General features: G+C 37.7%; 1 protein-coding gene across 1 annotated transcript; it reads right to left on the bottom strand.

Moving 5' to 3' along the window:
- Positions 1–544: 544 nt before the first annotated feature.
- LOC131413939 (olfactory receptor 12D1-like) lies at positions 545–1471 on the bottom strand. The gene has a single exon (XM_058554946.1). It carries the CDS (start codon positions 1469–1471, stop codon positions 545–547), a length of 927 nt encoding a protein of 308 aa, XP_058410929.1.
- Positions 1472–16707: the final 15236 nt, after the last annotated feature.

Below are 16707 nucleotides of genomic sequence, written 5' to 3'. Positions count from 1 at the left end.
TCCCTGCTTGGAGAAAAAGAAATCATGACATACTGTCTAAAAATTTCCCTTGCTCATGTGTGAGTTAGCATGTACTTTTTCACTTGAGTAACCATGATCCTATATTCAAATCTTTAATATATATTAGCATAATAATTTTATTACTTGCATTAAAATATGTTAACTTAGAGGGACCACACGGATTAACAGGCCTAAGTACTATCCAGCTACCCAATATGTGGGTAATACATGCATATTTCTATACCTGATTTCACTCAAGAACACATAAAAATACATAAAAAATCAGTTGTATCACTGATATTTCAAAACCAAATTTAACATTAGGATTCCACGACTAGTGTTCCATTTGTTCAAGTGTCCCATATATTACACAGGAATGTGGTGTTTAACACAACTTGACTGGAATTCGTCATTTATTTTTCCTTAATCGATTCCCTCTGTTATACATATTGTAAACAATTTGAGAAACAGTACAATTTCACATCTCAACTTTCTGATTGCCTGTTTCTTTATGCCTCAGAAGAGTTCTCTAGATTTCTTCCAGTCAGAGCCTCCTTGTAACCACTCTGCTTAAGGCCCTTTTCACATCCTTGTTCCTCAAAGTACAGATGAGTGGATTTAGTACAGGAGTCACCACACTGTACATAATGGCCATGATCCAGTCCTGGTCCATGGAGCTACCTGAGGCAGGACGAATGTAAGTGAAGATGACAGGAGCATACAAAAGAATTACTACCATGAAGTGGGAGGCACAAGTGGACAGTGCTTTGTGAAGCAGGCTGCAAGAGTGTGTCTTGAAGAAAAGATACATGATAACGTAGAAATATGAGAGAAGTGTTAGAAAGAATGGGCCCATGGCAATGGTCCCTGTGACAGTATTGAGCAGCCACTGGTTGAGCTCAGTGTTGCCACAGGCCAACTCCAGCAATGGTTTAACATCACAGAAGAAGTGATGGATATGGTTGGAACCACAGAATTTCAAGCGAGAGGTCATTATGGAGTGCAGCAGGGCATAGAAAAAGCCAATGATCCAGGTAGTGAGAGCCATCTGGGTACAGAGTTGATGATTCATGATAAGAAGGTAACGCAGTGGTTTGCAGATAGCCACAAAGCGGTCAAAGGCCATTACGGCCAACAACATGGCCTCAGTGCTGCCCAGAAAGTGGAAGAAGTGAAGCTGGCTTATGCACCCCAAGAAAGAAATTGCTTTGTGTGTAGAGAGGAGGTTCTCTAGCATCTTTGGCAGTGTCACCGTGGAGTAGCAAATATCTAGACATGACAGATTTCCTAGGAAGAAATACATAGGTGAATGGAGTCTTGGATCAGAAATGACAATTGCCAACATGGTTCCATTCCCGGCCACAATGAGAAAGTAAATTGCCAGGAAAACCACGAAGAGAAAAGGCTTTAGTATCCGGACGTCTGTTAATCCCAGGAGGAGAAATTCAACGACTGACGTTTGATTCAGCATCACTTAAAAGAAAAGACAAAAGAATATATGGAATGGTATCTGATGGGAATCAGTCTTTTCAGTCTAGGAGTTTTCCTCCTAGACAACAGTATTTTGAGAGAAAGCATTCTTGTTTCACATAGCACAAACCTCAGAGGTTTTACATTATCTGGATCATTAGACTATTAAGTACTAAAGTTACATGTTGGTTATGGACTGTGACAACCATTTTATATTATTAAATTTATCACTAATATTTTTTTCTTTCAGGAATTCAGAGCGTGTTGCCAGCCTACCATATTCTCTGACTGTGAACATCTTCACTCTGATACAACTTTCCTTTCATCTTCCTAAATTAGCTCCAACAGGGGGAAAATTTTTAAATGCTATACCACACTGCTCTCTCTTGATCTAGTAAGAAGTCACCTAAAGGGTTTTTACTTAAGAAAAATAGACAAGGAGAGAATAATAGCTATAAGGAAATCTGTTAGAGATATAGGCATGGGGTGATTCTTATGGAAGGGGAATCATTCAAAGCTTGGAAAATCCCTGCAAGTAGAAGAAAAAGATTTGCCATGACTAGAATAAAAAAGTGGTTTAACTAGGGAACACTGCTAGGGAGCCCATGGGATTCTAGGTTTCTGGAGGAAATTTTGAGAAATTGTCTAATCTCTACTATATCTCCATGAAGGCTGGCTTCAAGGAATGCAGAGTAGCTTTCTTTGACAGCCATGTATATTTTGTATATTGTTAAAATTTACCACTCCTGTTTAAGATACAAATGATATGCCAAGTATCATTTATGTTTCTGTGACCCACAAAACAAAGTAATATCAAAAATTAATTTGGGAGAAAAAAACCTTTTCCTAACATTGGAAGAAAATTAGCAATCAGATTTGTCTGTGCTAAACAATTTATTTCACTGCAATTTAAATATTTAGAGATTACATATTTGGTGAATTTCTAGAGAACTAGGCATGTTGAATTGAGAATGAGATATGTCAATAAAAGTGTAGAAAGTAAAGAGCCTTCATAATTCACAAACACAGTGAAGAATCCATCATAAGAAAGGGAAACCAGCTCGGAATCCTGTGTATTCAACTTTAATACTAGCAAGCAGACAAAAGCTATGAGCAACTGCTCAGCCTGTCTCCTATTTCATTCTCTTACCTGATTGATTGTTCAAAATCACAGCTAAGAAAGATTTTCAGATTTACATTCTCAGTGATTATAAATAGTAGAAAGCTATTTGAAGTGATAGTCCATATTGGGATTGCAGTATAAGCTCTTCATCTTCGAAAACCTCTTCCTCTCTTTCTGAAATTCTGCCTGCCTTTTTATCATCCACAGATCTCTAGAGATACAAATCCTGAGAGAGAATGTCCCCTGGATCTGAGAAAGATTCTTATAAGAATAAACAGGATACATTTCCATACCTGTGATATGAGGGATTTCCCCTTGAGGATTTCCTATCTTGAGTTATATTTTTTTTCATTGTTCCTATTTTCTTTCCTTACTGTTTCTTCTTTAGTTTCAAAACCATGGACAGCACAAAGTCTGAATGGCTTCATATGTTTTCTTCACTAAATTATCTTTTATTTCCTGGGACGGAGGTATGGATACACATTCTCATTTGGGGACTTCCCTGGAAAAACTCTTGTGTATAAAAGGGGAAGAAATTTGGCAATGACAGTTAAAGAATGGGGATCAGTCACATCACATTGATCTATCCAGAAATATAATTATCTTTAATATTCTACTCATTTATTACTGTGGTTCTACTGAAAACAAAGAGAGGGGAATAGAGAGAAGTAGTATTGCTTTCGTTCCTTCTAAATCTGACTCTTCATTGTTGGTACTAATACTAAATTATTTTCTTTAATTTTGGGATCCCAAAGTTCACATTTCTTTCTGGAAAAATGAGGCTCGTCTCTCAAATGTGTATCCTTGTTTCCTGCTGTAACCTTTAGGAAAAATATTCTATCTGCTTCATCCAAGGAATATTAGTAGGCGATCTGACATATATTCAAGATTTCTAACAGTTATAAATGCCACGTACTTTGTCCATCTTTCTGTTGAGGTCTATTCTTATTGTTTTGAAGGATTATATATTCATCACATTAATTATTCCTTGTTATATAGTGTTATGAATATAATAGAAATAAATAACACTTATTGTGTGCTCATTCTATAAGTTATTGTTCTGAGTTTTTTTTTTAACATGTATTAGCTTACTTCTTTCAAACATCCAGTAAAGGAAGTAGTAAAATCATTCCTATTTTACCACAAGAAAACTGAGACTCAAATGATGTAAGTAAATTTTGTTGTTTTTTCCCCCACTTTATTGAGGAATAATTGACAAATCTAATTATATATATTTAAAGTGTACAATGTGATATTTCGATTTACATATATATTGTAGAATGATTAACATCATCTGTATAATTAACACATCTATCACCTCGCATCACTGACTCTTTTTTGTGTGTGTGTGTTCAGAATGCTTAAGATCTACTCTCAGCAACTTTCAAGAATACAATTCCATCTTATTAACTATAATCACCATTAAATTTCCCTGTTTTGCAATAAATTGTGGAACGAGAATTCAAACTGAGGCTCTCTGTTTCTAGAGATAACTGCAGTGTGTTCTCCATTCTTTCAAAATCACCCATCTGAATTTATCTACAGTTTCTCAGTTGTCTAGCAATCCATCATTTTGATGAAGTCGTTGTCAGCAAATTTCCTCTCTATGTTTTGTCTCTCCAAGGTCTTGTTTATAAATTATTTTCTCCTCAAGTCAAAATTAAATTGTTTTAAATATTCTTTTATTACAAGGCAAGCTTCATGGGCACATGACCTATGTAGTCCCACAGGGTTCCATGCTCAGTAGGGCCCCATGCTTGATTTAATGCCTTGCTTTCACCATCTTGAAATTCTTAAGAATCTTTGAACAAGAGACCCTGCTTTTTTATTTTTCCTAAGCCCCACCAATTATGTAACTGGTCCTATTTATTAGAGATAGAGTTTTATATTTGATATTTAGAACTACAGTGTTATAGAGTTGCTGTTTCAGAATTGGCTCTTTTTTGTCCTAGTTAGAAAGATAAACTACCTGTTCTTTCTTCAGAAAGATATATGATGCCATCTCTACAAAATTCCAAGTTCCACCCAATACATGGTCTATTCCTCCATTTTTTTTTTCCATTTGAGCCAACTGCATTGTTTTTTTTTTTTCTTGGTGAGGAAGATTGGCCGTGAACTAACATCTGTGCCAATCTTCCTCTATTTTGTAGGTGGGTCACTGTCACAGCATGGCTTGATGAGTAGTATAAGTCCTTGCCTGAGATCAGAATCCATGAACCTGGGCCGCTGAAGCAGAGCGCACCGAACTTAACCACTATGCCACTGGGCCAGCCCCTGAACAAACTGCATTTTATTTTAGTATTATTTTGTATTATTTTGTTTTAGGTCTTCACATCTTGTAGAATGGATGCTATCTTTACTCTTCTTTTGTAAAAACGCCTTGAGGAGTTTGACAGCTCATTTCCCAAGCAATTTCAATGTTACAGGCAACTTTGTTTATAGAAGAGAGACTTAAGTCCAGCACATGGTAGTGAGTTAAAATTGACATCCTTGGGTGAAGCCAGGATTCTTGGAAGATGATATTGTAATGAAGGAGTGTGTGATAGACAAAAGTCTACCCATATACAGAGGAAGATTACAAAGGGTTCCTTTGTTGTCGCTCAGGTTCTAAAATTTAGAAATAAAAAGTATCTCCTGAGAAGATGTAACTGAATGCCATCAGATATCAGAAAGTGGGGATAGAGTGACTGTATTTCCCTTTGTACAGGTTCTAACACAGGACTGGTTAGAGGCACTACATGGAGCCTCCTTGATTCTGAGTGTCATCCATAGAGTAGGAGAGATCTTGCTCAGTGTAGGGTAAGAAGGGGAATACAATTTGGAGTGAAAAGTGAATTCGAGCTTGGATATTCGGGAGGGAATTTGGGGATGGATTTGATGTTTGAAAGGAAAACGACTGTTATTGATATGTGCTTAAACCCAAACTGATCAGAAAAGTAAGCCTCAGAGGATAGTCAAGCTTGCTGAGTTAAAGTTAACATTGGGATGGATGAAGATGATCATCAAGACCTGAGTTGTACATAAACTTCCAATTCTTGTAGGTTTCTTCCTTTGAAGTGTCTCTAAAAATTGAAATATTAAATATATTCATCATTAGGAGTAAAGTTACCACACTACACATCAAAATACATGAGAAATTGTTTTGACACAAGTAAAGAAAAGATATGATGCCGAATCTAATATTCAGTATTATCTGGTACCTATTCCTAAGATTTCTGCTTGCCAGTGACTTTTTAAATGTAAATTTTTGTGTTTCTGAATATTTTATAATAAATACACATCAAAGATCACAAGAGATTTTTCATTTTGCTTTTAAATTATTTACTTTGTTTTCATGTCAGAAGTATACTGTTAGTTGAGAAAAATTAGAAAAATTGACAAGTGTTAAGAAGAAGATAAGAGGGCCGGCCCGTGGCTTAGCGATTAAATGTGCATGCTCCGCGACTGGCGGCCCTGGTTTGGATCCCGGGTGCGCACCGATGCACCGCTTCTCCGGCCATGCTGAGGCCACGTCCCACATACAGCAGCTAGAAGGATGTGCAGCTATGACATACAACTATCTACTGGGGCTTTGGGGAAAAAAAAGGAGGAGGATTGGCAATAGATGTTAGCCCAGGGCCAGTCTTCCTCAGCAAAAAGAGGAGGATTAGCATGGATGTTAGCTCAGGGCTGATCTTCCTCACAAAAAAAAAAGAAGAAGAAGAAGATAAGAATCATCTGAATTTTTTTCTATTCAGTGATAAACATTATTTGTATTGGAGTGTTTACTTACAGGCGATTTTGTTTTCCTGCATGTACTTACATATGCACATGCACAGAAAAACACACATTTGAAACCATAAATAGCAACATCTTAGTTGTCCATTCTTTACTTTCCATTCTCCCATCACCACCCTGGTCCAGGTCCTCAGTATCATCTTTGTTCATGGTGCTGCCACTGGTCAAGTTCTCCATGTTAGAAATATGGATTCATATTCAATGACCCCTTCTTCCTCTCTCTGCTTCCCTGGCCTACGTCAATCTTTTGAAAAATTCTGCTAATTTTATTCCAGAAAAGTTTCTCACTTAGGTCCCTTTTTCTGCTCCTATTGCCAAAATTTAAAATAAATCCTGACCATCATTCACCTCGACTAATGCAACAGCTCTCTGAAACTAATCACATTTGTACTGAGTTATCAGTCTTACTGTTTTTCATGAAATTCCTAAGATTAAAATTATCTATTGATTCCATAGTACTAAAAAATGATAATTACAATTTATTGAGATTTCTGGAACTTCACATTAAATATATTTAATATGCATTCCACACGTATTATCTATTCTTCACAAAAAACCTTCAGAGTAGCTGTTATTTTCTTTAAGACACCAATGAAGAATTGAGATTTAGAGTATTTAGTAAGAAGTGGAACCGTGACTCAAACCCAGGTTTGTGATTTTGGGACCTCTGGTTTTTTAATAAACCAAGCTATCTCAATGACCAGGTCAAAATCCTTAGTAGAGTATGTAAGATCCTTCATAATCTGGACCTACTTACCTTTTCAGTCCCATGAATCACCCTCACATCAAGCTCTGGTAAAGTGGAGATACGGAACTCCTCACAGTTTTCATTTCATGCCTCAATTTCGTTGAAAACACTATTAATTGCTACCTAAAACTACATTTTATCCATAGATACTCATGTTGAATTTGATTTCCTCTGTGAAACTTTTTTCTGATTCTCGACAGTCAAATCCTTCATCCGTGGTGCTTCCTTAAAGTACCTTGGGTAGTCCATGCTAATGACACTTCCCAAAATGCTTCATGATATATTTGTTTACTCTATCTTTCTACTATTAGACTTGAGCTCCTTGAAGGCAAAAGCTCTATGTTGTTCATGGTTGTATTCTCAAAGCTTAAGATACTGCCTGGAACAACGTGCAGTAAAAACTGAATGTCAAGTGGAGGAATTAATGAATACGCCATCAAAGCTGTTTCCTAATTGTTATCCAGTTTCTGTATGCACCAAAGGTCCTAAATTCTCTGCCAGATGGGTTTTCCGGAACACAACTTTCATTCCATAATTCTCCTGTTTAAGACAAAATGACTCCCCCAGAACACATTATATCAGGTTCCAACTCCTTTGCTTAGCATTCCTTTGTAGATCCTGCAATATCTGTTTGACACTGTCTACAAAAGTATAGTTTTAAGTTTACTGATGGAGTTTTTCCTATTTCCCCAAGGCTTATTCTAAATTCAAACTTTCTGAGAGAGCCTCTTCTCCTTCAACAGGTATTGCTGAGATGTGTTAAGTTAGAAGAAACAGGACTATCTGCCTACTCTCGCCAGGCCCTGGTTTTTACTGCTCTTTCTTCCCAGGAAGTATTCTGGGCTTTGAGAATAAAACCATGAATAACATTCATCTCCTGAACTCAAGGAGCTTAAGTCTAATAGTAGAAAGGGGGACTGACTGTTGGTTTCCTAGCTGAATGCTCACTCAGCCACTGGGCTTGTTGACCAGCAGCATGCTAACAGAGTTAGGGAAGGATCCTTGGGAGAGAAGATGTGATGGGGCCTCCAGGTGGAGAGGAGACAGACACTGCTTCCTTGAATTACTGTGTTCCCGTGGGTATAGAGATGGATCCACCTGCGAGTACAGGCCCCAGAGTTAGGATCATGGAGGGAAGATGATATTAGGGGCTACAAAGATTCAGTGGGCCAAAAGTTTCAGGCATCAGGAATTTAGTATGAGGTTACCAGCTGGGAGTCAACTCATGCTGAAGCTGAGCAAGAGGCCTAGGCTTAGGGGAGCTGGTCACCCCTGTCTAAATTAATCACACAAAGAGCTAGACTAGAACTACCAAACAAGAAGAGTGTGTAACCTTCCCAGCATGTTATTCCTTTCCTTCCTCACCTCCTCGATACAGAAGGAGTGGAGGCAGGGAAGAGGAGCTCATGTGAGAGGCTGACCAGACTCTCTCCCTTCTACTTCAGGCTACTCGACCAAATCTAGTTCTGGCTGTTGGCTGGGGTTGTAAAAAAAAAATAGTATTGATGTGAAAATGTGATTGAAACTTAAAAATGAACAGGTGTCAGTCTGAAAAGTTATATCTTAATAGAAGCAAATGAAAAGTAAACAGTCTTAACCAGAAAACACTTTTAGAAACTAGACATGATTGACAACTAAGGGATTCTGACTGAGGGTCATCAAGGAAGTGGGCTATCAGTGCAAAGGAAGAGAGTAAACAGACACAGTTTATGGAAGTAACCATAAAAATAAAACGTTTCCACATTTATGCCCCACACATTCAGATGCCTTAGTAAACTATATTTGTTATTATCCCTAGTACACATTTCACATTTAGAGAATCTAATGGCTGGGGGTCAGTTTAGGCAGCTTTCCTTATTTTGCATTGAATATAGGCTCCTTCCTGCCTTGGTGCCTTTGCTCATACTTGGTGTCCTCCTCTGTGTTTTTTAAAATAGCAACCTTCTTTCTTTATTCATTTATGAAAGCTTAGCCAAATGCTCTAGTCCACTAACTAGTGAACTGGTTCTGAATTCTTATTGTTCAGAGACAGCCATAAAGTTCATCAGAGTGGCAATTAGACCTGGAAATTCTGATCCAGTAACCTCATCTTCCATGTGTAGACTGCATCCCAGAGAAGGGGAGGCTTAAAGAAGGTCACCCCAGTGTGTGGGGTAATGTGGGAGCTGAAGCCTTCTGGTTTCCAGGTCCACCTGCTGGCTTGCAGCCTAGTCTTTAATTCTCTTGTGAATGACTTTATCTTTCCACTAGGACTCTAGATTCAGCATCCATGTTTCATAATATCTCATATCCTTTTCTACATCTATGTTATCAGCATGCTGCCAGACTCATGATGGCAGAGATGAATTTGCACCTGAACCTTTCTGCTTTCCCCCAATTAATAGTTTTCCTCCTTGTATCCAACCCCAAACTTATATGACACTGCTGGTCAGTGAGTGGTGTAGCTGTGAAAATAGTGAAGCCAGGTGGTTTTACGGTGAAGAAACCAAAACTCAGCTCTATCCACTGAATTAACTCATATAGAGAATTCTATGGTTGGAGAGGAAATGTGAGAATTTATGTTGTCCATTCCTCTCCACCTTGACTGAATAAATGAAAAGGTATACATCACTGATATCATAAACATGAAAACCTGCACTGAGACTTATTTTCACTTGTTTCTTGATCTCTAGAGCTTGTTCCATCAATGTCACCTGAATTTAATACCATTCCTTCCAGTGATTATGTCAGGGCATTTATACAGCTGCCTAGATGATCTCAGGTTAGCAGCCCATTGGCATTCTCTTCTCTACAAGGAACAATCACAACTCTTCTCAGTTGTGCTGGAATCTGAACAACAGAACTGATGGAGGCATATTTATATTTTTTCTTTGTATCCTGGAATTAGTGTTATGAAATACTATTTTTACTTCTCCCTGTATAAATCTATGAAATTTTTTTTATTTTATTTTCCAGGGTGGGGATGAGTGAGAAGGGGCAGGGAGAGACAACCAGACTCTCTATGCTTTCATTAGTTTTGCTGTGAAATAACTAGTTGTCCTATGCCCTGCCCTCTCTATGCTCCAACAGGAGGTTGTCCTTATAGTTTCTTGCACCATAATACTTATCCCTAGACTTTGAGCTAATAGTTAAGAAATTGCATTTATCAGCTGTCTTGTGCTCACTTACAGAATTCACTTAATTCTCTGAGTTAAATTTTCCTCTGAAAATTTGGACGTATTAGATCTGATGCTAGCTTTAAGGGCTCTTGAAAAATGTCAAAATGTTATAAACGCTTTTCAGTTTATACCTTCATTTGTTATTTAATTTTAAAAACAGGTAAATCTATAAATAATTTTTAAAAATAAATTTTAAGTTGTCACTGAGCTAGAGCCATTTACTGTGTCACTTCTCTTTGTGAAACTGTGGACAAAGTTGAGTCAGAGGAGAAATACATGAAACAGCTAATCTTTAAAAATATACAGTAGAGATCAAACAGTGAGCTGGTGATCAGTTGTCTCTGAGAAGCTGTCTGAGTGTAATTCAGAAAGAAAAGACTCCAAGCCCTCTACTTTCTCCATCTCTCACCCTCCTAGCGGTTGATGAAAGATTGTTTCTCATCCATCACTCCAAATATTTATTCTCTGATTCTTAATAGAGAGAGAAACACACAAAATCATTCTTCTGATTAGTTTTGGGGTGTCCTACCCTGACTTTTCTGAGTTTCAGTTATTCCTTTTTCCCTCCCTTCCTTCAACCCTTCCTCTTTTCCATCATTCCTTCCTTCCTTGTTTCCTTCTTTCCTTCCTTCCTCTCTTTTTAAAGTAGGGAAAACACGACTTCATTCTGACCCATAAGAGGGAAAATCCGGCTCATTATCATTAGTTACACCTCCACTTTCCATTCCCAATCTGTTTTGCATGGTCAAAGACACTGACCCTCACCATCTACGGCATTAGAACAGGAGTAGAGAGCACTCACCCATGATGGGAAAGAGGACTGGAATGATGCGTCAGTTGGCTCTGTGGGATGAAGAGGCGGGATGCAGCTTTTGTTTTAGGAAAAACAGTAAGAAAGTCCAACTGAGGAAGGAGGTTTTGGATAGGAGCTCCCCATGTCCGCTTCTCTCATTCCCTTTGCATAAGCACGTTCTGCCTAGGGTGTCAGGGACTCCATGAGACCAGGGAATGTTCAAAAGCATCTTCCATTAGTTTTTCAGCCCTCGAGCCTCCAGGGTCTGAGATGGTGGCCCTGGAAAGGGGGTTTTATTGGTGTGAGTCTCTTCTCCTCAGGGGAACTGTCCACCTAAGACCCATGCACACAGAGGTGACTCACAGAGACGATTGGCATCAGGGGTGCATCAGCCACACTATTCCCTCAGGGTCAAAGAGTCCTGCCAGAGCAGGCAGTTCCCTGAAGAGGAACCACATCTGCCTGTTTGTGTAGGAAGCAGGCTGGTGGAAGCCAAGTTTTCTCTCCTGCTCTCTGAAATGTCAGCTCTAAGGCTATGGGTTCTAGTAGTCCTTAAGGTACCGTGTTCTTCAATCAGTAGTCGCTGAACAAGATCCATCCTCACGAAGTGTCCTGTACAATCAGTAATGACCTTTATTAATGGAAATAGTGTCTAATGCTGACTTCTTTTGCTGTTGTTGAGCACAAACATTTCCTCTCAGACTTTAAGAAAGGCCTTCCTCTATGGGAGTAAAGAGAGTCCTGTAAAGCATGGAAAAAATTGCAGCAATTTGCCTGAGCTCACTAATGAGGGCTTGAGGAAATCTTTCTAGTACACCATCTGTGACAGGAAAAGAAGAACCCCATCAGGTCTGAAGAACCATCATTACAGTGGATATGTTACTTTCTTTACTCTGAAGATAATACTTTCAACTCACTAACTGGAGTGCAGCTTCAAGACCAACTCTTTTTGAAATTGGATAGTCACCAAAAGCTTGTCTGATGTCTTGTCCTCCTCCTCTTTCCCCTTTTGTGTTTCTTTTTTTGTTATTGCATCCTAGGAACTGAACACATAGGATGAAAGCACTGAACTAGGCCAGGGTTTTAATTGTTGTAATATGACTGATCTACTCTATAACTTTGTACAAGTCACTTCACTTTCGTGAGGCTCAGATTTCTCATCTTTAAATGAGAAAGAGATGATTGTTATTTGGGGTAGTGATGTTCCTTCTATAAAGTTGTCATGAACACTGAAATGGCCAATACTGAATTCTCCCTCTTGCTCTAGCTGAAATTCAGGATTAGAGTTAATCAAGCCTCTGGTCACATTTTTGTCAAATGATCTATATGTAATCTTATTTTAAGTGTTCTCTGCTTAATACACCTTTTTTAATATATTTTATTCATTCATTAACGTTGAACTCAAAGCCAACAGCACTACAACCCATGACTGAAAGAAGTTTGTGTAACACAGGTATTTTCTCTGTAAAGCTCATCTTAGCAATTTTTTTTTTTTTTTTGGTGAGGAAGATTGGCCATGAGCTAACATCTGTGCCAATCTTTCTCTGTTTTGTATGTGGGATGCTGCCACAGCATGGCTTGAGGAACAGTGTGTAGATCTGCACCGGGGAATCTAAACCAGTGAACCACTGGCCGCCACAGCAGAGCACGTGAATGTAACCACTATCCCACAGGGCTGGCCCCACGTCTCAGACATTTTGCACTTAGAAACATTAGACAGCACTTCAGCACTACAATTGGTGACCCTTTCAGTGAAATCACCAAAGAAACCCACGAAAAAACCCGAATTGTGAGAAACCTGGTACTAAAGATGCCTTGAAAAGGACACTTGTTTACAGTATGAGAGCTGAAACAAAAGGGCAGAGCTTTATTTTGTTCAGCCTCAGCTAGGAACAAGCCCATCACATGACTCAATTTTTTTGCCATCTGCTCATGTCCATACGTGACCAGGAAATTGTTGTGAATATTGATTTTGGGGTTACAAGTAAACTTTAGAGAATAGGTGGTTTCACAAATACTGATCCACAAATAGTAAGGATTGACTCTCTTCTAATCTTCTCTACTGTTGTGATCTTTGGTGTTTTCCTTGTACTTGACATTGTTTAAAGTCATTTCATTTTCAGAAGGCCAGAGATTATGAATCAAATGACCATTTTTGTTCATTCATTCATCCATTCATGCATTTCTATTCATTCTTTCACTAATCATTTATGAAACAGCTACAATATACTTGGGAAATAAAGATAAATGGGATAGACTACCTGTCCTAGATATTATTTACTTCTAGCGTGTAGTCTAGTAAAGGAAAAAGCTAAATAGCAAGACCATGTAAATCTCTAATAGAAACCACAGAAAGCCATGATTTATCTTGGGAAAATCTTGCTGGATAGAATACTATATTTTTTGTGTGAAAATGAATTGCTATTCCTCAAGAATCTTTGGAAGGTATGAAATAAAACAATATTTTGAGTTAGGTCCATGAGATACTATTGCATCCCAAGATTCCTTTGATGCAAGCTGCCTAAGATGTCAGGGTGGGGTGTGGGGAGCTAATAATCAGATAATATTACTGGGTTCTGGCTTGTGAAATATTCTAGCAACACGAGGGGACCCACGGGAATATGTGCTTTCTTTTCCAAGTGGAATTATTGATGCAAATGGGGTATATATGAGACCAAACCCACAATGATATAAATGGTTACCAAACTTGATCTTGAATTTAGTTGCTCTGAAGTGTCCCTTATTCAATTCTGAGAGTTTGCAAGACGTATTCTAGAATTAACTTCTCTGGCCCTTCCTCCCCAGTGTATTCATTGTGCCTTCATGACTGTGCTCTATGAGAATGCTGCCTGCCTCCTTTACTTAGCCATCTTCTGCAGAGGTTGACATTGCTTTCCCTACCATGGCTGCAGGAAAGGAGACCACTGACCCCTGTATCTGCTTTTCATAAGCAAAAGAACAGGCCATCGCAGAATTCTCGTTCGTGTAACTTAAATCAAGTTGTAGCTTCTAGGAGAATCACTGTAGGGTTAGTTTAATGGGAGGTATACATATTGCAGGTAATTATTTGCTATTATACTGTCCCACATGCACCTGAATGTCTTTGTCCAATGATAAGTTGTCTGGCCAAAGGTATACCACATCTCATCTGGAGCTGCTCCTGACTTTTTCACATCTTTCAGTCTATGCCCAACTGACCCCAGGACACCAAGGAAGGTGGAAATATATTTTTCATGCTAATATCTCATCTACTTTTAGAGGCTTCATTTTCTGGCCCTGGCTTAATCTCTTACCAGGATAATTAACAATACAACATCTACAGCCCACAAGAAATCTTTGCCTCCAACCATGGGATTGTGGTCTGGACCTGTAGACTTAGCAAAGCAATAAAAAGTATTTTGACAAAAATATTTGTCAAATCTCTCTCAAAGTTAAGATTATTCAGACTCTCCACGGGAAACTTGATTCCCCTCTGAAGTGGTGTTTCTCTATCAGTTTCATATTTGGTGCAGACCTGCTCTATGTTAGGATCGTAAAATGACTGCCAACTATCTTGAACTTCCTTCAATTTAGATTGTGTCCAAATTGTTTTGTTCACTGAGATTAATGTTTCTGATATCAGCCACAAACAGTGCTGTGAGAAATAAAATTAAAAGCATATGTGAGATTGATGGGAGAGTATAAAATATTCAAGACATGTTGTGTCCCCCAATCCAGACGCTGACAATGAGACTCCTCGTTACTTTATATTTTACCAAAGCACTAAGTTGGAGTCATGACTGAGTTCAGACTTGTCAAGTCCACACTCAATGTGCTTAGGTGTGGAGAACTGTTCTATGTACTGAAATTTTAAAAATGTTGTTCTCTAAAGGAGTTTATATTTGATTGGACAAAGTACAATGTTTTCCTAATGCAGAAGGAAATCCTACAATTAATAAGAAAATTAATTGAAATAGGAATGGACAAAAGATATGAAAACGTAAAACCGAAGAAGAAATTGAAAAAAGAGAAATAGAAGAGGAGATTCAATTTTTCATTACTTGTCAAGGAAATGCATATTAAAACAACAATAAGTTAATATGTTTACACATCAGATTGGTAAATACTAAATTGCATTAAGATCTAATGCTGGTGAAAAGTTTGTGGATTTATTTCCATATGTTTTTGAGAATGACGACTGCCACCATGGAAAGCAATTTGGCCATATTTATTAAAATTTTAAAAATGCGTATATTTTAAGCTAGGAATCACACTTATGGAAATTTATCTGCTGAAACTGAAAGAATAGTAGGTAAAGATATATGGAATAGAAGGTTTATTGAAATGTTGTCTTTAATGAAACACATTGATAATTATCTAAATGTTCATTTTTAGAAAAGTATTGAATTAATATATGTTGTAGATTCAATACAGGTATTAAAAGCAATGTACTAACTATATCAGCACCTATACACATGTCAGTGTGTATTTGTAAGTATATATTTGTACTCATGGGGAAATATATAGAAGGATATGCAATGGATTCTGACCATGGGTTACATGAGGAAGAGCTGGAAGATGAGTGGACGGTTTGGGGGAGCAAAAGAAAAATATATGGAACAGGAAAGAAGAACAGGAGAAAGCCAAAAAGAAAATGAAAGAAAGATTCACCAAAAAGGTAGCTCTAAATGCCACCTGTGCCATGCACAATGTGATGCAATATATAAAATCTTATATTGTGTATATTTACATGCAAAAAGACATTTCAGTATAGGGAAATCTGTAACTACTACTTTTTAAGTAGTAGTACCCATCCATGATGTGTATAAATGTATATACATATTGTTTAGTGCAAAAAGAAAATTTCATAGTAACGTGTATATTGTGAGTCTATTTTGGCAAGAAGAAGCGTGTAAACTCTCAAGTCAACCAATCAGCCAAGCAGTCAGAGCTAACTCCTGCTGTGTATGTGTGCATGTATGTGATGTGGTGTGTGCGTATGTCTACCATCAGCTGGGTCCAATGTTTGTAGGGAAGATAGAGAGAATATTCACTTCATTTTAGAGACTACTATTTTATTTGTAGTGTTACAATAAGTATATGTGTGTATATATATATATGCTTGTGCAAGGAAAAAAATGTGTGAAGATTCATATCAGGCTTTTACATTGCTTATCCTGGGGGAGGGGGAGGAGAGATTAGAGGCATAATGATTGGGAGAGATGATAATACTTCTCTTTCATCTGTTTCCACTTGTTACAATATACACTATTACTTTTGTAATTTGATAAATATAAAATAAATTAAAAAAGAAAACAGTTTACATGGTACCTGGAAAACGTGTAAAAAAATTAAACTGGTAAAATTTTTACATGGTAAAAGGTTAAAAATGCATGCAGTGAAAATTATGTCTTTCTACCACCTCAGCTCTCTGGTACACTTACCTAGAATCTGGGTACAGTTGGAGTTAATAGTTTCTTGACTATGTACATATAAACATGAGTGAGTGGCCTGTTGTTTTTTTACACAAATGGGAACATACTAAAGCACACTATTTTGTACCTTAGTTTTTCCGTTTAACAAAATATCATGGAGATCTTTGGCATCTATAGAAATAATCATAAGGTATTAAGTTTGCACATGTTTGTATAAGTTAAGG

This window comes from Diceros bicornis, chromosome 14, assembly GCF_020826845.1.
Source record: "Diceros bicornis minor isolate mBicDic1 chromosome 14, mDicBic1.mat.cur, whole genome shotgun sequence".
NCBI classification, from domain to species: domain Eukaryota; kingdom Metazoa; phylum Chordata; class Mammalia; order Perissodactyla; family Rhinocerotidae; genus Diceros; species Diceros bicornis.
Note: the sequence above shows the minus strand (reverse complement) of the source record. Positions and strands in the feature narration are given on the sequence as shown.